Source organism: Osmerus eperlanus, chromosome 4, assembly GCF_963692335.1.
Source record: "Osmerus eperlanus chromosome 4, fOsmEpe2.1, whole genome shotgun sequence".
Classification (NCBI taxonomy): domain Eukaryota; kingdom Metazoa; phylum Chordata; class Actinopteri; order Osmeriformes; family Osmeridae; genus Osmerus; species Osmerus eperlanus.
In genome coordinates this window covers 5,368,775-5,392,431 of record NC_085021.1, presented here as the reverse complement: position 1 = coordinate 5,392,431, position 23,657 = coordinate 5,368,775, and the positions used below count along the sequence as shown (strand labels likewise).

Sequence of the window (23,657 nt, the reverse complement as noted above, 5' to 3'; positions counted from 1 at the left end):
CTGCCTTCAACACCATCATCCCCGCCCTGCTTCAGGACAAGCTCTCCCTGCTGAACGTGCCCGACTCCACCTGCGGGTGGATCACAGACTTCCTGTCTGACAGGAAGCAGTGAGTTAAGCTGGGATAATAAGTCTCTGACTCACGATCCATCAGCACCGGATCTCCTAAGGGCTGCGTCCTTTCCCCTCTGCTCTTCTCCCTGTACACTCACAACTGCACCTCCAGTCATCAGTCCGTCAAACTCTTGAAATTTGCGGATGACACCACCCTCATTGGGCTCATCTGTGGTGGGGATGAGTCTGACTTTAGGTGGGAAGCTGACAACCTGGTGACCTGGTGTAGCCGGAACAACCGAGAGCTAAATGCTCTTAAGACAGTGGAGATGGTTGTGGACTTCAGAAGGAATACAGCCCCACTCACCCCCATCACCCTGTGCGACTCCCCTGTCAACACTGTGGAGTATTTCCGCTTCCTGGGCACCATCCTCTCCCAGGACCTCAAGTGGGAACTGAACATCAGCTCCCTCACCAAGAAAGCACAACAGAGGATGTACTTCCTACGGCAGCTGAAGAAATTCAACCTGCCAAAGACAATGATGGTGCACTTCTACACAGCCATCATTGAGTCCATCCTCACCTCCTCCATCACCATCTGGTACGCTGCTGCCACTGCCAAGGACAAGAGCAGGCTGCAGCGTATCATTCGCATTGCTGAGAAGGTGATTGGCTGCAATCTGACTACCCTCGAGGACCTGCACACCTCTAGGACCCTGAGGCGAGCGAGGAAGACTGTGGCCGACTTCTCCCACCCTGGACACATCCTGTTTCAGACACTCCCCTCCGGCAGAAGGCTGCAGTCCATCAGGACAAAAACCTCACGCCACAAAAACAGTTTTCTGCCCAGCCACTGCTGGCCTCTTCAACAAGGCCAAGTGCTCACATGGACTTAACCACTTCTGTACAATGTCACCTTGCAATATTCAAATTTGCACTATGTAAACTATTTGTATTTGTTGCACTATTTGTATTTTTTGTAGTATTTGTATTTGTTGTATTTTTATATTGTACATTATGGCCATTTTATAACTCATATTCTTAATTTGTATTATACATTTTACATACTTTAGCCCCTTAGGATTAGTGAGACTTTGTACCTTTAGTATAGGTAGACCACATATGATACCTACATAAGTTAAGACTCCTATATGTTGAATGTATAGACCTTCATGCCAAAGTAAATTCCTTGTCTGTGCAAACTTTCATGGCGATTAAAACCCTTTCTGAGTCTGATTCTGATCCAGTAGGCCTACCCTTGACAAATCAAGGGGGGGGACATCCCCCAATATTCAAATCTGGTAAAAATGTCCCTCCCCAATATATTGATATAAAAATATAAATAAAATATAAATGTGCTACGCTACGACAGGCAACCACGCCGAAATTATCATAAATGTAATCATATTCATAACTAAACGTAAAACGTTTTCAGGGGGGGACCCTCAGACTCCCCAGCAGATAACCCCCCCCCCCCCCCCCCCCCATGTTGACTCCATGGCTACGGCCTTGCTAAGTACACCATCTCTTGGTCTAATAGAAATTCAGCAAATAGAAATTCAACAATGAGTAGGCTATATATAGGCTATTGTTCCTACAATTAACATCACCTGTGACCATGCACCCTCCTGTAACTGGTGTTCCCGCAAATATTTGTTTTAATCAACGGGTTCAAGAAATGACCACAGGTGCCACACCGGCACATATGGGTTAACCCTTGTGTTATCTTCGGGTCATTCTGACCCATCAGTCATTGTGACCCACTGTCGTATTGCGACAAATTTACCTCATACAAAAACAAAGTGAAGCATTTTCTTTTAACTGTCGGGCTGTCTCAGACCCCCCACATTGCAATGGTTAAAAGAAAATTATTTTTATTTGTTTTTGTATTGGGTGAAATTGGGTAAACACAACGATGGTTCGTTGTGAACCTTTGGGTCATGTGACCCGAAGGCAGCACGAGGGTTAAAGTGCATCCTGTCCGAGTAAACGCACACGGCATCGGCGCTACAGTACTGCATTTTGAAAACGCCCTAGGCTGTCAAGTTGCAAGCCGCACTCGGCCAGACTGCAGTTGACCGTTGCCGGGCCGACTCCACAATTCAGTTCGGCAAAGTAAATAGGGAGAGTCTCAGTTGAAGCTTCCAACGCTGCGTGCAAGTGCCAAAAACGAAAAAAGCAAAAGCGAAACCGAAGATCGACCCTATTCCGTTAGTGACCTACTTTTTTTCAAGTACAGGAAGACAGTCTACTTTTCGCCTTTTGTCCTTGGTAAGTATATTTATTCATCTCTCAGTCTGTTACAAGTAGGCCTAGCCTATTGACACCTTTCCACGAAGTTTCATGAAAATCGGGTCGGAAGTTTTTACATAGTCTTTTGAGCCTTGGTAAATCTGACTTTTGTCCTTGGTAAGTATATTTTTTCATCTCTCAGTCTGTTACAAGTAGGCCTAGCCTATTGACACCTTTCCACGAAGTTTCATGAAAATCGGGTCGGAAGTTTTTACATAGTCTTTTGAGCCTTGGTAAATCTGACTTTTGTCCTTGGTAAGTATAATTTTTCATCTCTCAGTCTGTTACAAGTAGGCTAGGCCTATATAGACACCCTCCCACGAAGTTTCATGAAAATCGGGCCGGACGTTTTTACATATAATCCTGCAAACAGACAGACAAACAAACTGCAACGAAAACATAATATCCTTTGCTCATTTAAACCGTCCATATAGTTATAGTTAGTTATGTTCACAGAAAAGACGCAGTTGACATACATATAGACCTTAGAACAGTTTTGGCTTTCTGATTTTCAGATAAGCCACTTTTGAAACAAAGTGGGTGGGGAGTCCAACTAAGGCAGATTTATCTTAAACCCTTCTGGGTAAAGTTCACAAAGTAACTTTTGGCTTCAGTGATCTAATTCCACAAACGTTTATGTTGGATTGTCAATATGCCTGTTTTTCTTAACATGAATCTGAGAAATCTTGGTTTATCTAACCTTCCATATGTTAGTTATGGCCGCGGAAACAAACTGCTGTTGTTCACACTCCCATGGAAAGAGAAAAATAACCAGGGCAGTTTTGTCCAAAGGCCAAATACCTGCCCACATGCCCACAAGGTCTTATATTACATTAAGCAACATTAATATATGCGTCATGTGGTCAAGATAAACCTGCATCACCACCCAACTCGCTGTAAAGTGCCATAGATCCTCAAAAGGTGCTTGGTAATTGTAATTCATTATAGGCATCACTGCCTCTTTCACTCTTACTCCACAGATCTTTGTCTCTGAAATCTATAATGGGGAGCACAATCACCCATGTGGCCAATGCCTCGGGGATGCCCATCCGGGTTTACTACAGCGTGGATAAAATGCGGCTGGAGGAGCTGGTGAATGAAGTCAATGTCAGACAGGATACCACGAGTCAATCAACAAAGATGATTTTCAAATCCGACTCCCGTGTCCGCTTCATACTTATTCCGGAAGAAGAGTTCGGCAAAATTATAGAAAGAGGGCCACTTTACGTCACCGTCTTGTTGGAGAGCAACGACTCCAGTAATGAATGCCTGAAGGCCATCTCTGAGAACTTCTGCATCCCCAACAACAGGTCCATTATTGTGACGAAAAAAGGCCACATAAAGTGGCAGAAATATGGGGAAAACATTTGGGAAGATGAGCAAGGCAGAAGACACAAGTAGAGCAAAGTTGAGTATTCAATAAGGATAGGAATCAGATAATGTGAATGTTTACAGTTTTTCTCCCTGCCACTGAAAAGTACTTCACATAATTATTTTTGTAATCAACAGGTTCAAGAAATGACCAGTAGGTGGTGGTAGTGCACTTTGAACAGTTGTCTCTCATACTCAATGAATAAACGCCAAAGATACAGTCCCCAAATCCTGATGAAAGGTTGCTGATATGTATGTTGTTGTTTTTTTGGAGCACACACACTGGATGGATATCTTAACCCTTGTGCTGCCTTCGGGTCACATGACCCAAAGGTTCATAACGAACCATCGTTGTGTTTACCCAATTTTACCCAATACAAAAACAAATAAAAATATTTTTCTTTTAACCTTTACAATGTGGGGGGTCTGAGAGAGCCCAACGGTTAAAAGAAAATGCTTCACTTTGTTTTTGTATGCGGTAAATTTGTCGCAATACGACGGTGGGTCACAATGACTGATGGGTCAGAATGACCCGAAGATAACAGGAATTAAGGAATTAAGGATTAAGGATTCCCCTCACATTCCTTAATTAAGGTTAAGGAATGTGAGGGGAATTTCGCTGAATTGCATGTAGAGCGGTGTATTTCCCATTCTAAAAGTTAAAATAGAATCATTTTAACAATTTGGAAATAGTTTTTCAATCAAACAAACAGGGAAAAATAGTTTGGTGGATATATTCTAAAACATAATTACTTACTAATCAGTAGTAAATGTTAAAACCTTCTCTATACTGTTCTTACTCTTCTTTTCCCCAAAGGTTCACCCATGTTTTTTCAAGATTAGCCTTTATTCTTATACCCTAAGTAGGCCTACACCATCTCTTGGTCAGTTTTTGGCACTTTCAGTTTGCAGTTTGTACAACTCATTTACGTGTAACTGGGAATACATGAGATTACATTAAATTCCACAGTTCCACATGCAGAATTCCCCTGCCATTAAATGAACATCTCACTGTATACAGCATCCAAGCTCTGTTCAACAGGATCAGAATGCGCAAATCGTTTTTCTATTCATTATTCTCATAATGTCAGTGTAACTGACAATTCCACATAAGCCTGTAAAAAAGCACATGGGGAGAGAACTACCAGTAGCTACCGTACATGTACCATACATCTCTGCATCCATTTCTGCGGCAGCAAATCTCTTTGTCATCTTAATCATAATCATCATCCCGTGATGAAAAGCATTCTGTTGGGGGTAACTGCTGCTACAAGTTGAAATGGGCATCAACTGATATTTACTTTGTATCATGTCGAATATGATTAAAACCAAGGTGAAGAAAAATATGCTTTACCTGTTTGTATTATGTTTTTATATTTAATATAACATTGAACATGCTATTTTACTAAGTTCACCACTATTTCAACTGTTTTATTAATGGACAGTGGGGTTAAATGTTCAATATGAACTGGCTACTGCATTGAAATGTATGCATTGACTCGGCCAGCAATTGTCTCCCACGCCAAGTGTCTCAACGCTGCTACAGTCATTTTGCTTTTTTCTGGAATATGTGCTCAGATTGACCATAAACACGTAATAAAACTTATATGTCAAGTGTGGTAAAGTAGGACAACATTTTTTGTTGCCGGGTGCCATGATGGATCTTAGTATCGGAGCTCCATTGATGTTGGCTTTTAATAGTTCTCATGCCCGCGCTTAACTCAGAGTGGATGTACTCCTAGTTGATTTAACAAATTCAAATAATCTTTTCTGGAACCAAAAAGTCGAGTTTTCTATTTTAGAGTAGATCAACTCAGAGTTCAGGGTTCACATTTTGTTAAACCCGCTACCTGGAATACCCCCCTGATCCCATCTGATTCATGGCTCAATGGTTTTGTGTTATTGTCTTATGTTTGTGTGTCAAAGATAGTTATGTTGGTGTAATGGTTGTTCTGCTTAATAAATATGAATTTGAAGGACATTTAACAAGTTTAGTGATTGATTCTCTGAATTACATCCACGACAAAACTCTTCTTCTCTGTTATAAATAAACTGACATGAAAGTCTTTCACAACAACTTTCTATGATTGAAAACAACATGGTATTGTTTATTTGTGAAAAGTGCAGTTGTAGAATCAGTTGTCATCAACTTATTTGATTGAGTGAATCAATTAACTTAAATGTGTCCTGTCCTACATGATGTATAAAAATGTGGAATAATTGAAAATGGCAAAAACAGAAGTCAGTTTGATCATCAAACTTCAGTTTGGCTTGTGGAAAGCAATGTGACTCAGTGGTGCCCAATGTCTACAGACTAGACATCAAAGTTGCAGGAAAACGCTACAAAACCCTGAAAGGCATAAGAAGATGGGGTAAGCCATGTTGAAATGTTCTGTTTCATATAAAAGGTCTTCTTCTATACATAATATACATATTTAATGGAATGATTACTGACCTTATTCACCTTCAGGACTGCGTTGACCAGCTGGATGTGATGTGGGCTGGGTAAGAAAAAACCCTCTCCCAGTTTGGCTGAAACAAAGGAAATCACATCTAATTGTGCTTCACACTGGGTCAATATGAGTTTCACTTTATTGCACTGGTATATTGTCTCCGTTCAAAACTGAGACAAAATGTATGTTTGGTGTATTACATTTTTCAGGTTCTTACCATTCAGTTTAGGCAATACACCCGTTTTTATCCCCAACATCACTAGGCTCTCAAGGAAAGCAGCCTAGAAAAACATGAAATGATGGTCAGTCTGCAAAGGTATGTAGATGTTGAACCTGTCTTTATCACTATGCAGTGTCTGTGTTAACGTGGACTATTATAATGTACCACAGACACCGTTTAACCATCCTACCTTGAACGGTCCAATTTCACTGGACACCAGTGTGAGGGTAAAACTATCAGAAAGAGAGTTGTGTTACTGAGTGATAATGGTCAGAACACAAGCAGCATCTTCATCAGACAACTTCTGGGTCTTACTTGCTCAGCGCTGCGGAGCCTCGGACCTTGTTCCCTGAGATGGAGACCTGACCACTGAAGACTGAGTCCTGCAGAGAGACAACATCTGATCAAATCTATCAGCAAAGACACTCACCGAACAGGAATGAATAATCAACACAGAGAGTTATATTGCAACATAGACAACTTGGGAAATATATAGGACATCCCATAGAGTCACAGTGGTACTCACAGCTTGCAGCTTGAATAGCGGGGTGAGGGTTGCGTTGTTCTGAACGGCGAAGGCGGTGACCATGCCTGGGAGCCCCAGCTGCACCTCCCCAGGCAGAAAGGAGAACATGGGAACCTTCCTGGCCGACACACTGAGCTCCATCAGCAGGTCAGGGAAGAGCTTTGGCAGCTGGAGGAGGAGGAAGGAGAAGAGGAGGAGAAACAGAAGAAGAAGGAGGTAGAAGAAGAGGTGATGGAGGAGAAGGAGATGAAGGAGGAGGAGGAGAAGAAACAGTGGGAGGAGAAGGAAGAGGTAGGGGTGGAAAGGAAGTGATGGACATTGGACATGGAACAGGAAAAGTGGAGTAGATAAAGTTAGCAAAGTTGACTATATTCTGCTGATATTTGCTCATCTCACCACTGGGTGGCTGTAGATCTCTGCCTATAGTAAAGAAAAGCAATAGTGTGTCTGCTATAAGCATGGTAGTGTAATAAAAAGGTTCAAGACGAAATGTGTTTACCTGAGGGATGAGTTTTCCAAAGGAGCTGGTATTGAGACGCAGAGGAGAGACCGCTGGGATCTGACAGAACACATTGGAGGCAGAACATGAAGACAGTTGTTTTTCAGTAGCAGAAAAACAGACACTGAGACATACAGCAGAAAAACTCACCATTTTGTCAGTTATGTGGGCCACAAGGACCCCAGTGGAGAAGTAGGAGTAAGAAACGGAGTTGGCAGTGAACTCAGACATGCCCAGTGAGAGCATGTAAGAGTCCTGGCAGGTCAGAGAGAAGTCATCTGCCTGGAAGGGAGGATCTGTGTGGCTCTTGGCACTGTAGAACTCACCCTGTATGACACACAAACCACAACATGTTGGGACTAGAATGAGACCAAGATATCGTTAATAACAACAATCTTAGCAAGGATCCTGACTTGGATAGCAAACCCCTACCTTGAGGTTTATTCTCAGATTTTGAGGTACTCAGATCAGATGTGCACTGTGTTTAAAGGACCAGTGTTTGGTGGAGGTGTATCCACAACATCCATGTGAGACAGGCGGAAGTTGCTCTACCTTGAAGTCTAGCTCCAGGCTGGCAGAATCCACGAGGGGGGAGCTGGAGAGAGGGACGTCCAGAACCAGATCAGAGCCAACCTGAAAGGAGACTGGTGGACCACAAGCAACACAGAAGACATCACTAACAGATTAACATCTAACTCAGTGAACATGACTAACAGATTGATGGTTGTCTTATTGCCACTCAGATATCAACTCAGAGAACATCACCAACATTTGAGTTCACTGAAGTTCACTTTAGTCTAACCGTCTACTTAATGATACTAGCTGGACATGCTTTAATGAGTCATTCTGTCCCCGTTATTAATATTTCAAATTACTTCCAAATGCAGTACCTGCAATGGCCGCTAGTTGTCTCTCCAGGTCTTCTGTTTGTTGTTGGATTGCTGGGCAGATCTGGGTACAGTAACAAATCGTTTTTGTTTGTTAGTTTTTTTTTTCCATCTGTAATCATTTAATCTGGAAAATTGTGTGTTTACTGTTTGAAGTCTACAACAGCACTACTAGGCTTGTTCCCATTTTAGAATGAAAATGATGATGATGAGCAGAGAGAATCTATAGGTTACCAGGGAACCATGACTTACTTTCCCCTGTATTTCACCTTTGATACGACTCTTAAAACTGTCCACAAAAGGCTGAAAGATGAAACTGTCAACAAAGAAATATAATGTGAATTTATAGTGATGTCTCGCTCACTGTCACACACACAAATCTCTCCATCTCTATAATACAACAGTTAACTTCCCACCTGGCACCACCATGGAAGTTTATGTGGACATCACCAATTTCAGCAGAGCAGGTCTCGCTGGAGATTGACAAGTGTTCCTCGTTCTCAGCCAACCTCACCACAGAGGTCACACCTACTTTGGAAACTGCCAGGTCAAATGAACCACTGTCATATCTGCAAAAGCACACGCATACACAAACATATATATGCACGTACACACATTCATACAATGAAAGGACAACCCATGCCATGGCAAACAACAAGTAACAAGGAGAGAATTATGGAGGAAACACAATGTAATCATATTGGCCGGGTTTCCCAGATTCGTTAAGAAGCTCTTAACGCTAAGAGCTTCTTAGGAGCGTTCTAAACCCGGCCATTGGCCGGGTTTCCCAGATTCGTTAAGAAGCTCTTAACGCTAAGAGCTTTTTAAGAGCGTTCTAAGAACGCTCTAGAACGCTCTTAGAACGCTCCTAAGAAGCTCTTAGCGTTAAGAGCTTCTTAACGAATCTGGGAAACCCGGCCATTATCAGTTGATCTAGGGTCAAATAATTGTTTTCTCTATTTTATATCCTCTTAACCAGCTTATGGTTGAAGAAACAGAACAAAAAAGATAGCACATTTAAATTCAATTGGTTTTAAGGTTCCCCTTCACCTGTCCACTCTCCTGGATAAATCGAAAGTGCTGGGTCATTTAATCCCTGATGGGACAGTGGAACATGAGACATCTGACTGACTCACATGATTCCAAAGTTGGTGTTCCATCTCCCATTCACTCTCATGTTTAGGTCGGAGACAACTGCCTTGAGTCCGACCTCCTCGTAAAAGTCCACTGAGGGTTCTGGGAAATCACACTGGGAGACAGACATCCTGTAGGAACAGGAGCAAAGAGAGTGTATTGTTGTTAGTGATGTTTTATTGTGGTCCATGTTGTAATATTCACAGAGATCAGCTAAATACTACCATGATGGTTAATGAAACAATACCCTTGACATATATGGGTGTGTAGAGGACTGACAGTCTGGTGTTGGGGCCCAGCTCATCTTCATCTCTTCCCTGATCTCTACTACTTACCCACTGAGGACATAGTCTACAGTTCCTAGCAAACCAATGCTGACTCCTCCACTGATGTCTGGAAAGGACATGTTTTTCATCTTCTCCGTTAACACCACAGCAGCCATGTGTTTCCCTAGAAGTGGACAACAGGGAGAAGCAAGTAAAAAATGCTGCAAATAGTCAACATTATGGATAATTACATTTTGTTAGAAGAATATATTTATTTCCATCAGATTTGCTGTAATGATCCCATGCAATGTGATACATGAGCTGGGAACCTTTGGGGAATTCCAATTCACTCAATGGAGTATCTCAGACATTATGTTGCCTGATTGAATGTATTTACAGTGGATCCCAGAAAGAGCAGTATAATCAAACAGTTATTATCCAAATCAATAAATTGAAATAAAAGTGTTGCCCAGCATGTCATGTTGAGTGTTGGTCTCACCATACTGAAGTCCCTTGTCTGTGAGGATGAGCTTGATAGCAGGGTTCTCTCCATGTGTGTGTGTGGAGAGACTCAGCAGCAGAAACACCAGGTAGGGCAACATGCTACAGACGAGACCCCTCTGGACAATTTTACTGGGGAAAACTCAATAATCTAAACTCCAAATTAACATTAAATAAAATGTCAAATGTAATGTACCCAGTAGACAGCCAGTAGTAGATGTTTGCAGTTTGGTTCAAGGTTCTCCGTATGGCAAATCAACTTCCTTATAGAGTGATTTTTATAAAGTTTATCTTCCTCTTATAGAGAGGCTCTGTGAGCTGATGTGTGAACAGCCTGCAGAACAGGGTTTGTCTCCATGCAGTGAAGTTCTCAAAACGTCGACTTGATTCTGATAAGTAAAAACTTTGTACTGTAGGCTACCCTAAAGATAAAAACAAATTAGGAAGTGAAAGTGCGACCGTGTTTTTTACAGTGCATGTAATGTTTCTCAGTAATTCTGTGGAGGCGGACTATACCTACAATGACGAATGACACCCCTCTCTACATCACAACCTGAATCCCGTTAAGCCTACAAAAACACATAGGCTACAAAATCACGAGGCGTAAAATATTCGATTTATTCATCTGATAATTCAACAAATTTTCGTTTCTCACACATCATGATTAGCCTAATTCCATGAAAGCACAACGAACAAGTTCAACAGGAAGACAATATGGGACTGACGGTTCATAACACATTTAGGATCCAGTTGCTTGCACTTAATTCACTTCATCCAGAACTACACTTGAAACACCAGAAACCTAATGCGTTGACGAAGACTGGGCTCACAATTCAAAACGAATCGAAATGTTCATATTATTAGTAAACAACTACATTGACCTTTCTTTTGTTTTCCATAGCACCATTTGACGTGTGCCTCCAAGCAAATTTTCTCAGTAAAACTATTTATAGCAGCTCGAAATCAATGATTAAAGTTCGTTGCATTCTTCACAATTCTTAGATGTCATTCCGCATATAAACACTATACACTTTGAGTTGGACCGGTGATGGTTGTCAACTTTACAGAAGCTGTGATAATCTGCCTTGATCCTGGTAACACAAGAAAATGCTTTCTCGAGGAACGGCTTTGTTTTACTCTCATCCCTAGTGAAAGAAAACGTCACCTATGAGTAGCTATTACATAGGCCCTATATGTTAGTTTATTATTGCACATAATCACGACGGCAAAAAAATAAATAAACACAATTACACACGTTTCCTCTCGAGCTGTCATATGCGCCGTACGCGCCATTAAAATTGACATTTATATCGCTAAGTATATTTTAATTACTGTTTTTTCAGTCATGAAGGTTGTATTTATAAGCCTCTATCAGCCCCTCAACAGAGTGAATAAACCCAGATATGCTGCATATGCCCCCTATGACGAAGATAGCGACGTCAAAGAACACATGGTGCCATAAGAGTTTTCTCCAAAGGAGCTTTAGATGAAACAGACTGGGGAGCAAGAAGCATAGGCCTGCCCCTGTAAGGCTCCCCGTGAGGCCCATTAGGAGAGCGAAATGCGGCACAAAGATGGCCATTAGCAACGTGAAAACCACCAAGCCGATCCGGAGGCCTAGCCCCCAGGACTTCAATTGGCCGCCAGGCCCGTAACAGTCAGGGAGCATGGAGCGGCCTCCGCCCTGGAACAGGGACTTTTCCATAACTTCCACGGCAGCAAAGAATGGCAGCGGGTAGGAGAGCAGTGCCTTGGAAACCAAGAACAGGTTGACAACCGCTCGAATGGTGGACGGCAGGTTGTCGGTGATTACTTCCTTGGTGGCGTCAGCCCAAGTCAAGTAAGCCACCAGTGCGAACAACCCCTTGAGGACGCAGGCGGAGATGTGGGTCCAGTCCATCATGCAGTGGAACTCGCTTGGCCTCTGCATGTTGCCCTCCAACGATGGAAGAAAAATCTGTGATGTGTAGCTGAACACGATGATGCCGATGGAAATGGGAAACTTCTTCACGTCGATATAGAACTTGACTTTCTCCCAGGCCCAGTCTCGTGCTCTGGAGAGGCAGTAGGCGATCACCAAGACGTTAATGACAATGTGCGCGACGGTGCAAAGCAAGCTGAACTTGGAGACGGACTTGAGGTTCTTGAGGAAGGCGCAGGGAAGGAGGGCCACGGTGGCGATGACGGACCAAGCCTTCTGAGACACTGGTAGGCTTGGGAAACTATTTAACATCAGGTTGCCACTGACCACCACATACAGGATGCACGTCATCACCAGCTCGATTATCTGAGCCACGTTCACGATGTGTCCGCCCAGGGATGGGAACCTTGGCGCACAGCATGCATTGGCGATGTCCACGTACGAGTCCCTCACGCGCACCAGCTGTCCGTCCTCGTTCTCCTCGTAAAGACAGGCGATCAGAATCTTCCCGGTGTAGCAGCACACCACGGCGGCGAAGATGATTAGGAAGAGTCCGAGGTATCCGCCATGCAGAATGGCATATGGTAAGCCAAGGACGAACATGCCCTGCGGACACAGAAGCGCAGTGGAGTGTTTATGGACAAGACCTCATCAGAGTGACAGCCTCTCCGGCCAAGCAATCACATGTATTGTTGGTATAAAAACGATATCATAAACGAATAAAACACATTTGTGAGGGCAATAGGCCTACCGACAGAAGACTTTGCGCTTAGTATTATTTTTGTTATATTTTATTTTGCATTGTGTATTACCTATGGAATTTTCAAGACATGCAACATTGAATCTGGATAGCAAAAAACAAATGTCTGCTTTTTAGAAATCATGCCGTTTTATTATGTGGCTGCAAAAATAATTATGTCATGATCGTCCCCGAGGCTAATCAGGCGCGTGCAGTCGCGATCTCAAGCTGACAGGGAGGCTGTTTTTTAACGATAAAAGATTTCAGGATGAATAATCCCGTTATATTTCACATAAAATCCAAATTAATCCCCTTATTCTTTATATAAATAATAAGGCAGAGATTGTTGTGCATTAATTGGCCAAATTAGCCGACGAAACATGTTTTAAAGGGATAACATACGTCTTTGTTTGAGGTTATTTGAATTTAATAGGCTATTGAAATACAATCCAGAATTCGTTCGATGGCGAAATACCGACCATGCTTTATACTTTTGGGGGAAAAAGCTTAGCCTACATCCTATTGTTCAAGGTGACTTTAGGCCTAAAGTGTTTAATTCCCCCTCAAAGTGAAGGCTGGGCATATTGCCTGACGCCAATTGGCAATTAAGGTCGCAAAATGTTAACGAAAATTAAATGATAGCCTACTTGAATAGCATTTGTGACATTCCACCCTGCTTCCCACGACGTGATTTTGGGTTTGTCCTCTGACTGCAGCTCATTAGGAAGGCCTGTGCTTTTGACTGAGGAGGAGCGGGGTCTGGTGCCATCTCGTTGGTAGTGGCTGTCTCCCTCCATCATTCCGTCTCCGTCCATCTCTCCCCGTTCCTCGTCCCCGGGCAGCACGTCCATCTGCATCCCCTGTCTGTAGTCATAATCCAGGTCGTCGCAGCCTGCGAAGCCCAGACCCTCCTCGTCTGTGGCGGCCTGGAATCCCAGCCTGGCGAATACACCGCTGACCTTGGCTTGGGACTTGTTGGACACCGTGTGGGCTGCATTGGTCAGTTTATTGGTGATCTTGTGTCGGATTAAGTGAGCCATATTTTCAATATGAACGAGTGGTTTCAGATGATAATTTGACAAAGAAAAAAGTGAAGAGTGGTAAATTAGCCTACGTGCAGGAGATTTATACTGCTGCTATAAAATCATGCCTGTTGATAAGACCTTTGGAAGTTGCCCCAACGGCTATCCAACCGTTTTTCTCCACAACCGTTAAAGCATCAGTCGCCAGTGTTGATGATCCATGTCACGCGCAATTCGGTCCTTGCACTCTTGCCAACCAATATAAATGAAGCAAAATATTTCCCAGGAATAGGATTTCTCCAAAGTCCTCATTAGATTCTAAATGTAAAAAAATCTTCAGGTCTCGAATGCAGCGGTTCCTGTTGGTCCTGATGGCGCGTGCTCAGCTGTGCCACAGCAGTGACAAGTGCAATGCGCGAGCGGTGGAATCTGTGTGTCAGATGAGTACGAAGCACGTGCCTTCGTAGACTGCCAATGTAATGACTTGCTCAGCATGCACAGACCCCTCCTGACTCAAACGGTGGCATGAAATGTATAAAATAGAGAAAGAGAAGAGAGAGGATGTGGGTATAGGTGGATGGACAGACTCACAGAGGAATGGGGAGTATGTGTGTGTGTGTGTGGGGGGTGGGGGGGGGGGGATTCATGACTGAATCAAGATCATTGGCGCAATTTCTCTTGTTTGGGATCAATGACAAAATCCTCAATACGAATGATTTTTGACCCGAATTTAACCATTAGCCTAATAGTGTAGTAGGATAAAGATTGAAATCACAACCTATTGCGTTTAAATAAATCGAATACATTCTTATTTGGTTGCCTCCAATGGATATAACTTATCTCTAACAAAAACTAAATTAAAGAAATAATTTCCCAGACATACATTTTCCTTTAATTTTTCTTCTTCTTCAGATTATGGCATCGATTTTATTGATGTTTCTTTAGGATATTATTTTAGAGGTTATTATTTGAGTTTATAACATAGCTGGTATAGCTCTAGGAAGAACTTCGTCATTTAACATTATAAAGGCCTGCCAGAGTAATTAAGGTTCCACCAAAACAAAATATCATTTTTTTTTATCAAAATCGGTGAAAGAAAAGTTAATTTTTGATCCATTCTCGTTTTCAAAGCCCGTTTTATTCAGTGTGGCTACCATTGCCACGTTTCTGAATGATAAAAAAAATCCCTATCATCCCTGTAGTTTGTTTTTACAATATGAATTTTTTTTTTTGGATATTTAAATTCCCACTTAGATTAGTAATCAATTAAGGAAGGCTATATGTGGTCGTTTATTCAGTGTTTATTCAAATGATAAAATAACATTGTCGACATTGCTTATCTGTCTAATGTAATATCCGTAAACCGAATGAATTCGTCAAAATTTAGTGGGCCTGCGTAATGCAGGACCTTGGACAGCGCTTTTTATTGGCACATGTCTAGGGTACAGTAGCCTGCACACTATGATGTTTCCTGTTTTTTTAAATGCCCTGCACTTTCATTCATTCAGTTTGCATAGGCTACCTTAAATTCCAGTTAACTGGACGTCCACTCAATTGTATGTTAAAGCTAAATCATCCGTCGCAGAAGGAGCGCACTCCATTAAATCCAATTCAACACATGCCCGTGGTTTTCTCTGCTTTCATGCCTCAATATTAATATAAACGTAATGATGGAGTGAAATAACTTCAAAAAGAAAAGCCCACTTTTATTCTTCCAAGCTAATCTCTTAGAAGTCGAGGCAGGTCATCTTCTCTCTAATCGCTTCTGACACGCCACGACACATCAGCCAGAGCTGTCATCAGGTCTTGCTCAGCCGCCTGCAATATATTCTGGCAACGTTTCCCCTGCTGTATGGTGCAGTTAGATACTTATTCCGCTGAATTTAAACGTTAAATAAATATATTCCTGATTGGTAATATTTCAGCTTGTTTATGGTGAAAATTGTGTGTAGAATATGGAGTCACATAGCTGTATAGCCCCTGTGCAATTATGCACTGGAAGACAAAAGAGAGGGGAAGACGACACAAGCTCTAAATTTAGCATCAACCCACAGGACAGAGAAAGTTCCGCATATTTTCATGCTTGGCTTAGGCTGCTTTGCCAGCTGCCATTTGTGTTCAGGCATGCACACTGTGTGTGTGCTTGTGTTTTTGTGTGTTTTTGTAGGTAGTGATGTGTGTGGTGTGCGTCTGTGTGTCATTTATGTGGGTGGATGCACATGAGTGTGTGTGAGAGAGTGTGTATGTGTGTGTGTGGGTGAGTGTGTGTGTGTGTGTGTGTGTGTGTGTGTGTGTGGACAGTGAGTAAAGAATATTCCCGCGAGAGTCCTTGGGGCATCTCAGTGACTAAGCTTCCCTCCCCCATCATGTGCAAAACCCTGGGCTAATGCTGGGACAGAGGATAGGCTGTAAATGTCACACACATACACATACACACACTGTATATTCACATTTGTTTGCAATTGCTCCTTTGATATAGTTTTGAGGTGAAGTAAAGAATGATCTAGAATACGCGTAGGCTGGTAGTATTATATGCAGCAGATGACAGAAAAACATTTGATTTCCTTGCCTGAAAATATTCATTTAACAATGAAAATATTTGTTATATAGTTTGCCTCAGAGAGGGTTTTAAATGGGTTGCTCTGGTGACCAATTTAACTGTGGGTTAACAAAGGCAGGATTAATTCAGCTGAGATGAGAGGAACTGTGTGGCTGCATTGAGGGGTAGATACGAGAGGCTTTAGGGGCCCACTAACAGGCATGCTGCACACTCTGGGGCAATAATCTCAGATAGTTGCCATGGCCACGGTAATTGGGCGGCAAGATTGGGAGGTAGAGCCGTCTTCCTGTCTGAGAGACGAGCTGCAGGAAGAGAAAAAAACACTTGAGCCAATCAGAGCTCTGACAATGGGAGGGGGGCTGAGGATAGGATGCAGAGGATCAAAAGCAAGAAGCTGCAGAGCTGGCAGCCTGTGTGTGTGTGTGGGGGGGGGGGGGGGGGGAGGTATGTGGGAGGGGGGCACAGGCTGGCTTGCTTTACTAAATGGTGCTCAAGGACAGGGAATTTACACTGGTATACACCAGAGACACTCACATAGAAGCACCTATGCAAACACACTTGCACGTATACGTATGCACAAATATGTAGACACATGTACACACACATATACAGATGTAGACACCCCACACATGTGAGGGGAATACATGTAAAGTGACAGGTGCACAAACACATTAATCACCCTATGGCCCCAAAAGATCTGTGCTGCTCACAGGGATGAGGGTGAAGAGAGCCATTGTGACAGTCTCTGTGTGTGATGGGGAGTGTGTGTGTAGGAGGGTGGGGGGAAAGAAAGAAAAATATGAGAGAGAGTGAGAGAGAGTGTGTGTGTGTGAAAGAGAGAGATATAAAGAAAGAGAGAAAGAGGGGGAAAGTGAAAAAATAGAGATGGAAGAAGAAATAGATGTAGAAGAGTCAAGTTTGTTTCCTCTGCGCCATAGCACTGCAGAGACTGTCAGTCAGAATCTTCCTATAGGAGCCTCAGCCAGCCTGTTACGTAAAACTAGTTCCCTTCCCCTTTCTCATCTCCGTCACAGGAGCTTTTATATTGTCGCTCCTTTTTGTCTTTTCCCCACTCTCTCGTTCACACAGATCACAACTGACATTTTACCCTTCCATCGAAAGCTGTGAAGGACAGCCCTGGTGGGGGTGATGACCCTATACAGTATCTATAATACTTCAAATCACTAATATAACCCTGACATTTAGTCTCTGTATCGAATAAAATATAGCCCACTACCAACACACAAACATGAAATAACACTACAATTACAATTATAGTTATTTCATATTAAAAATTCCATGCCCCCTCATCTTAGAATGGTAAAAATGTATTTGTATCATGACCCTCTTGTAATGATAACATTAATAATGACTCGTAATAACTGATTTAAAGCTGAATACTTTTTACGTGCATAGTATTCTTCCGTTTCCGTCACTTAAAAATCCTTATTATGATGACGATGGTGCCTTAACAAAATGGAGGCTGGCAGCAAGGGTGGAAGGGGCAGACATGGTGGGTAGTCCCAGAGAGCTTGTAGCTTATTAGTCCCTATGCAGCTCATGGCTGTGTGACATGACATGCACAACAAGCGTGGGCTGCCTGTGTTGGGGACAACGGCACAATGTCACGTCTTGCCTTCTGGGAGGCAGTGTGTGAGGTGACCTAGATCTGGTTATTACCCTCGGCACTGGGGGAAGGAGGGGGCAGTCACTTAGAGCTTTGTCCCTGGGCACTGAACTGTGGCTCTGATTCAATAACACAACATCAAGGTGCAGTCCTCCTTATATGTGTCCTTCTGCCAATACAGTATCTAGCCTGGATGTATGACATTTGAAAGGCAGTAGTGTTTCTCAGGGTTGTGTAAATGTTGAACTGAGCTAAATGTTTCAAACCACCACCAGAGGCCCAACTTCCCCTATTCTGTGTTTAAAATTAGATAGTGTTACTTCCTCTCTTTAAAACACACTAGAGGACAGAAAATACCTGAGATAAAGAACACTCAACTCAAGTTATGAGGAACGACGGTATTACGTTTTGCAAGACAAAGGCATGTCAGACAGAAACTGTAAAATATAAACTCTGACAGACATGAATTTGCTTGGGTCTAGGATATGGACTCCCCATTTGTTAAACAACCTATCGTGAGTTGCTTGTGGTGGTTTCCTTGATAATTGTGAAAAACCAACAGATACAAATGATTTTTCCTTTTTTATTAATAGTTATTAATAGGCAAACCTGTATGACACAGTTGTTGCAGACAGATTACAGATAAATATTTGCGCCATCTGGTGGTCGCTTCTTTACACTTTCAAAAGAGCTTATGAAACATTGTGATGAATACGTTGATATTTGTCTTGTGGACCTACACATATGCGTGTCACGGTTTATATAACATTAATTTTCATACTGTCAATGTAATTAGTACCGACGGCTTATGTAACGTGGCCTTCCTAAAGGCAGCTCTCCGCTGTATCCGGAACTATTAATTGTGTCATGGGTCTTATCGACCATATTTTGTAGCAACACACTTTCAAAATGACATCCGAAACAGAACCAGCATGTCAAATTTTTTCTTTTCAGGACTACAAGTCATCTCCTGACCCCATTTACGAGATTGCTGCTGGTTGTTTAGTCCCATCACCTGTCCCCATAGTCATAGATAACGGCTCTTTCCAAACGCGGGCTGGTTGGGCGTGCAAAGGCGATGAACCGGGTGCACCGCGACTGCTGTTCAAATCCGTGGCGGCGAGAAGCAGAGGTGCCGCGCGCAGTGAAACTCAGATCGGCAATGACATCTCCAATCTGGAACCTTTGCGGTGGCTCCTGAAAAGCCAGTTTGACCGAAACGTTGTTGTCAACTTCGAGATACAAGAACTCATGTTCGATTACATATTCACACATCTTGGAATTGGCTCGGAGGTGAGTGACCAAAGTTTACGAAAGTAGGTATGATGACAAATAGGCTACGGTTTAACGGGTAATATTGCTGTGCGTAAAATGTAGACCTCATACAAAATCCGGAATGTGTTGTGTTGATTCTTTTGACCAGGTGTTTTCTACCCTGTTGTGTCCAGGGCGGCGTGGAGCACCCCATTGTGTTGACGGAGGCCCCGTGCAACCCGCTGCACTGTCGCCAGATGATGTCGGAGCTTCTGTTTGAGTGTTACCGAGTTCCAAGCGTGTCCTACGGCGTGGACAGCTTGTACAGCTTCTCCTACAATAACGCTCAGCACAGCCTCCCTCCCCCACACACCGGCATCATCCTGTCCTCGGGATACCACTGCTCCCATGTCCTGCCTGTCATCAACGGCAGGTAAACCTGGCCTGTCACTGTGGCTATGCAGGGCAGAGAATAAAACCTTAGGTTTTCTTACCGTAAAGAGCACAGTCTATCCTCCTCACAAATGGTTTTATTTATTTGGGTGAAGTTTTGTAGATCTGCCAAAGTAAATGACACGTGAATAATTTAGGAGGAATTCACACTAGGAGGCCTAGGTGTTTGATAAAAAATTATCAACATTCAGTTATTTTCCTTGTGACATACTCTGCCCTCCATGAATGTTGTCCGTACGGTGGTTCTCCAGGCTGGATGCGGGGAACTGCAAGCGTGTGAACGTGGGGGGGTTTCACGCCTCGTCCTACCTGCAGCGTCTCCTTCAGCTCAAGTACCCAGGTCACCTAGCAGCCATCACCCTCAGCCGCATGGAGGAGCTGCTGCATGAGCACAGCTACACCGCCACAGACTACCACCAGGGTAACACACACACAGACTACCACCAGGGTAACACACACACTACCACCAGAGTAAGACACACACGCACAGACTACCACCAGGACAACACATACATGCACACACACACAAAGACTATCACCAGGGTAACACACACATACACACATATACAACTATTGCCAAGGTAACACACACAGACTATTGCCAGGCTAAAACACACTCAAATACAGCTACCACCAAGGTAACACACACACAGACTACAACCAGGGTTACACAAACACTCACACACATAGCTCCCACCAGGGTAACACACACACACACACAGATTACCACCAAGGTAACACACACACACAGACTACCACCAGGGTAACAGACACACACACAGCTACCACCAGGGTAACACACACGCCCAGACTACCATCAGGGTAACACACATACACACACACAGCTACTCCCCCACACACTAGGGTACCAGGGCAACGTATTTAAATGTTTGACTTTCCTTCTCAGAGTTGGAGAAGTGGCGCAGCCCAGAGTTCTATGAGCGGGAGGTGCACCGTATACAGCTGCCCTTCTCAGCCAAGGTGCTAGGGGGCGCTGTGAGTGTGGAGGAGCGCCAGGAGAGGAGGGCCCAGCAGCTGAGGAGGTTGCAGGAGATTAACACCCGGCGCCGAGAGGACAAGCTCCAGCAAGACCAACAACGCCTGGATAAACTTCTGGCCGTACAGGTGAAGGTCTCGGCTCTATGTCTGTCCTTGCAGACATAACTGCACTCCTAACTGTGTGTGTTTGTGCTTGTGTGTGTGTGTGTGTGTGTGTGTGTCTGTAGGAGTTACTGGAGGATGGCCTCCTGGATCAGTTCCATAAGAGGCTGGTGGAGTTAAACATGGACTCGGCAGAGGAACTGCAGTCGTACATCTCCAAGCTGGGCGTGGCTGTGGAGCAGGGCAGGCATAGGCTCTTGCACAATGAGGGGGCCGAGGGCAAGACTGAAGTGAGTGACACACCACCCACACTGGTCTAGTGCCCCAGAAAAGAGGATTTGCAGTATGAGCTATTCAGACTGCAGACAGTGGTCTCAACTTGCAGAATTGTTAACTCTGTCAGGTGTCAGAGCTGGAGCATCCAATGGAGGAAGGGGAGGTTGTGGGGGAGGCAGAGCCAGACTTCAGTGAGGAGAGCACAGAGATGGAGAAGTCGGTCTCCCTAGCACAGGTACGGAAACACACACACACACGGCATGGTGCTGGGAACGGCACTGACACAGCAGGCCTACATCTGAATCACAACCTTGCCCTCCCTTGTCACTTCACCCCCCCTTTCCTCTGTCCAGCCGGTGTTCAACATGGCAGAGTACCACCAGTTGTTTGTAGGCACGGAGCGACTGCGTGTCCCTGAAATCCTTTTCCAGCCGTCCCTCACTGGAGAGGAGCAGATGGGCTTGATGGAGACCCTGGAATATGTGCTGGGCAGGTAATGGACACACAGAAACACATATCCTCAATCTCTTACTTAAAAATACACTAATTATAATCAATATCATGTGCTGTGGGATTAGTTGAAGTGTGAATGGTAGTCTGTCAGTGCTCTTGTCTGTGTGCAGGTACACTCCAGGGCAACAGGAGGCACTGGTGAGCAATGTGTTCCTGACAGGAGGGAACCTGCTGTACCCAGGCATGAAGGAAAGGGTGGAGAGAGAGCTTCTGGCCCTCAGGCCCTTTCAGTCACACTTTCAGGTCAGTTTAAGGATGCTGCATACCTGCTGTAGGCCTGTGTTAAATACCTTGCAGTTTTTCCCCTAAATTTACAGCTTTTGGGGGGGGGGGGGGCGGCGGCGGCGGTTGGGGGCGGCGGCGAGGGGAGGTGGGGGGGGCGACGGCGACCATGTAGAGACAGAAATGACATGCCGTCGTGTAAATAAGATAAATAACATAAGGCCATTTAGTTTGTTTAATAAAAGAGCAAGCTATATACCTGTTTTATAGGAAAGGTAACCTTAAATGACTTATTTTGTGATCGGGCGCAATTTTTTTACTTGACCTTCCAGGGGGGGGGGTGGGGCGGGGCGCCCCCCGTAATATAATGGTAGGGGAAACACTGCCTTGTTTACAGACCCACAGCTTGTTTCTGCCTAGGTTACTTTGGTTACCTACAATCTGCGTCTTAGAAATGTAAAGTCTGGCCAAAAGATGCTAAAGATGGTGCCACAGCACTTACCGTGCTGCGCTATTAAGTAGACATGGCCATGTTACATATCAACATGAGTTAATATGGAACCACACCCGGCCTCTCTCCCCACAGGTGACCTTGGCGTCACGGCCAGCCCTGGATGCCTGGTACGGTGCCTGCGACTGGGCCCTGCAGCACCCTCCTGGAGGGGATGGGGAGGGCTGGGTCACCAGACAGGACTACGAGGAGAAGGGAGGGGAGTACCTGAGAGAACACTCTGTATCCAACACCTTCATCCCCATGCCAATCGCCAAGCCCGCCCCTCGACCTGCCGAAGCACTGTCTGCGACGCCCGCAGTGGCTTCACCCGGTGCTGTGGCGTCTTCCATAGGGGCATCTGTCACCCTCACGGCTCAGTCCTGAGCTGCTCTCCTCTGCATGTTTATTTGTGTCGTAGCCCCATTGTATATGGACCTGCTCTACAGTGTTCCCAACACATGGAGGGGATCACTGGTATTAGTACCAGTCTGGTTCAAACAGGTGAAATCCCCACTCTACACAAACACATGTTTGTGTTTGTTTATATCTTGTTTGGATGCAGAGCAGCACCAATGTAGTGCTGAGGGATCAATAGGGACTACTCATATTGAATGGTTACTACTGTCATGATTGGTCCAAGGTGCAAGATATAGGCAGTGCTACTGGTTGTTGCTGTTCGCCTGTTAAACATTTTATATTTTATCATGTAAATACTGAAGGGTTTTTATTTGTAGAGATGTTTTGTATCTCAGAGCATCGACAGGGTCATGATATGTTGAAGTTTAGTTGATGATTCCAGCAGAATGTGAACTCCTTAAAATGCTTTTTCATCTGAAACATGAGAATAAAAGAATATTGTGTGATGGGTGACCCTGTCCAACTTCTCAGCAATGTACTATAGATGTTGAAATGACATTGTGAATGTAAACACCACATGATGTATTTCATTTCCAATGAAAAACCAAATTGTACCACTAGGTGGCATGATTCTAACAGCTCATCATGGATGCATGGATCAGGAAGGTGCAGACTAGGTAGCTAGTTCTGATATGTTGGCAAGCTATACATTAGCTTGGCTGCAGGTAACATAAGATTTGTCCACATGGGTGGCGTGCGTTACCATCCTGTCTATTGCTGTAACTCACTGTAGGACTTACAGTTTAAGTATTTTGGGCAAGGTATTTTGAGAAAGCAGCGGATGCAATGTTGGACCCAGTCTAATCTGAGGGATTTGGATAAACAGGTCAACAGTTGTGCCTAATCCCGACATGGC

At 44.0% G+C, this 23,657-nt stretch overlaps 3 protein-coding genes and 1 long non-coding RNA gene across 4 annotated transcripts; 2 read left to right on the top strand and 2 right to left on the bottom strand.

Annotated features, from left to right (window-relative positions):
- The first annotated feature begins 2,369 nt into the window (after positions 1–2,369).
- LOC134018367 (uncharacterized) lies at positions 2,370–5,065 on the top strand. The gene is made up of 2 exons (XR_009929930.1): positions 2,370–2,601; positions 3,327–5,065. It is a non-coding gene; the product is annotated as an uncharacterized LOC134018367 (long non-coding RNA).
- Positions 5,066–5,804: 739 nt separating this feature from the next.
- LOC134018366 (bactericidal permeability-increasing protein-like) lies at positions 5,805–10,536 on the bottom strand. Its single transcript, XM_062458274.1, has 15 exons — positions 10,202–10,536; positions 9,772–9,886; positions 9,439–9,567; positions 8,719–8,871; positions 8,555–8,618; positions 8,306–8,366; positions 7,968–8,059; positions 7,566–7,742; positions 7,416–7,475; positions 6,917–7,084; positions 6,706–6,773; positions 6,581–6,623; positions 6,388–6,451; positions 6,173–6,249; positions 5,805–6,067 (listed from the first exon to the last, which is right to left on the bottom strand). The coding sequence occupies exons 1-15, from the start codon at positions 10,302–10,304 to the stop codon at positions 6,032–6,034; spliced, it is 1,410 nt and encodes a 469-aa protein (XP_062314258.1). The 5' UTR covers positions 10,305–10,536; the 3' UTR covers positions 5,805–6,031.
- Positions 10,537–10,807: 271 nt separating this feature from the next.
- Positions 10,808–14,331, bottom strand: LOC134018365 (vesicular inhibitory amino acid transporter-like). The gene is made up of 2 exons (XM_062458273.1): positions 13,511–14,331; positions 10,808–12,730 (listed from the first exon to the last, which is right to left on the bottom strand). The coding sequence occupies exons 1-2, from the start codon at positions 13,901–13,903 to the stop codon at positions 11,543–11,545; spliced, it is 1,581 nt and encodes a 526-aa protein (XP_062314257.1). The 5' UTR covers positions 13,904–14,331; the 3' UTR covers positions 10,808–11,542.
- Positions 14,332–18,947: 4,616 nt separating this feature from the next.
- actr5 (actin related protein 5) lies at positions 18,948–23,255 on the top strand. Its single transcript, XM_062458272.1, has 9 exons — positions 18,948–19,365; positions 19,521–19,759; positions 20,031–20,200; positions 20,687–20,904; positions 21,006–21,170; positions 21,284–21,391; positions 21,510–21,649; positions 21,780–21,912; positions 22,478–23,255. Exons 1-9 carry the CDS (start codon positions 18,982–18,984, stop codon positions 22,766–22,768), a joined length of 1,848 nt encoding a protein of 615 aa, XP_062314256.1. The 5' UTR covers positions 18,948–18,981; the 3' UTR covers positions 22,769–23,255.
- Positions 23,256–23,657: the final 402 nt, after the last annotated feature.

Bases quoted from the DNA above. Each gene is read 5' to 3' on its own strand.
- LOC134018366 (XM_062458274.1), bottom strand. From the start codon at position 10,304: ATGTTGCCCTACCTGGTGTTTCTGCTGCTGAGTCTCTCCACACACACA. The intron at 9,887-10,201 runs GTGAGACCAACA...GTCCACTTCTAG, and splicing joins AGACAAGGGACTTCAGTATG to GGAAACACATGGCTGCTGTG. The intron at 7,085-7,415 runs GTAAACACATTT...CTCCTCCTCCAG, and splicing joins TTGGAAAACTCATCCCTCAG to CTGCCAAAGCTCTTCCCTGA.
- LOC134018365 (XM_062458273.1), bottom strand. From the start codon at position 13,903: ATGGCTCACTTAATCCGACACAAGATCACCAATAAACTGACCAATGCA. The intron at 12,731-13,510 runs GTAGGCTATCAT...CTGTGTCCGCAG, and splicing joins ATGTCACAAATGCTATTCAA to GGCATGTTCGTCCTTGGCTT.
- actr5 (XM_062458272.1), top strand. From the start codon at position 18,982: ATGACATCCGAAACAGAACCAGCATGTCAAATTTTTTCTTTTCAGGAC. The intron at 19,366-19,520 runs GTGAGTGACCAA...TGTTGTGTCCAG, and splicing joins ATCTTGGAATTGGCTCGGAG to GGCGGCGTGGAGCACCCCAT. The intron at 19,760-20,030 runs GTAAACCTGGCC...GTGGTTCTCCAG, and splicing joins CTGCCTGTCATCAACGGCAG to GCTGGATGCGGGGAACTGCA.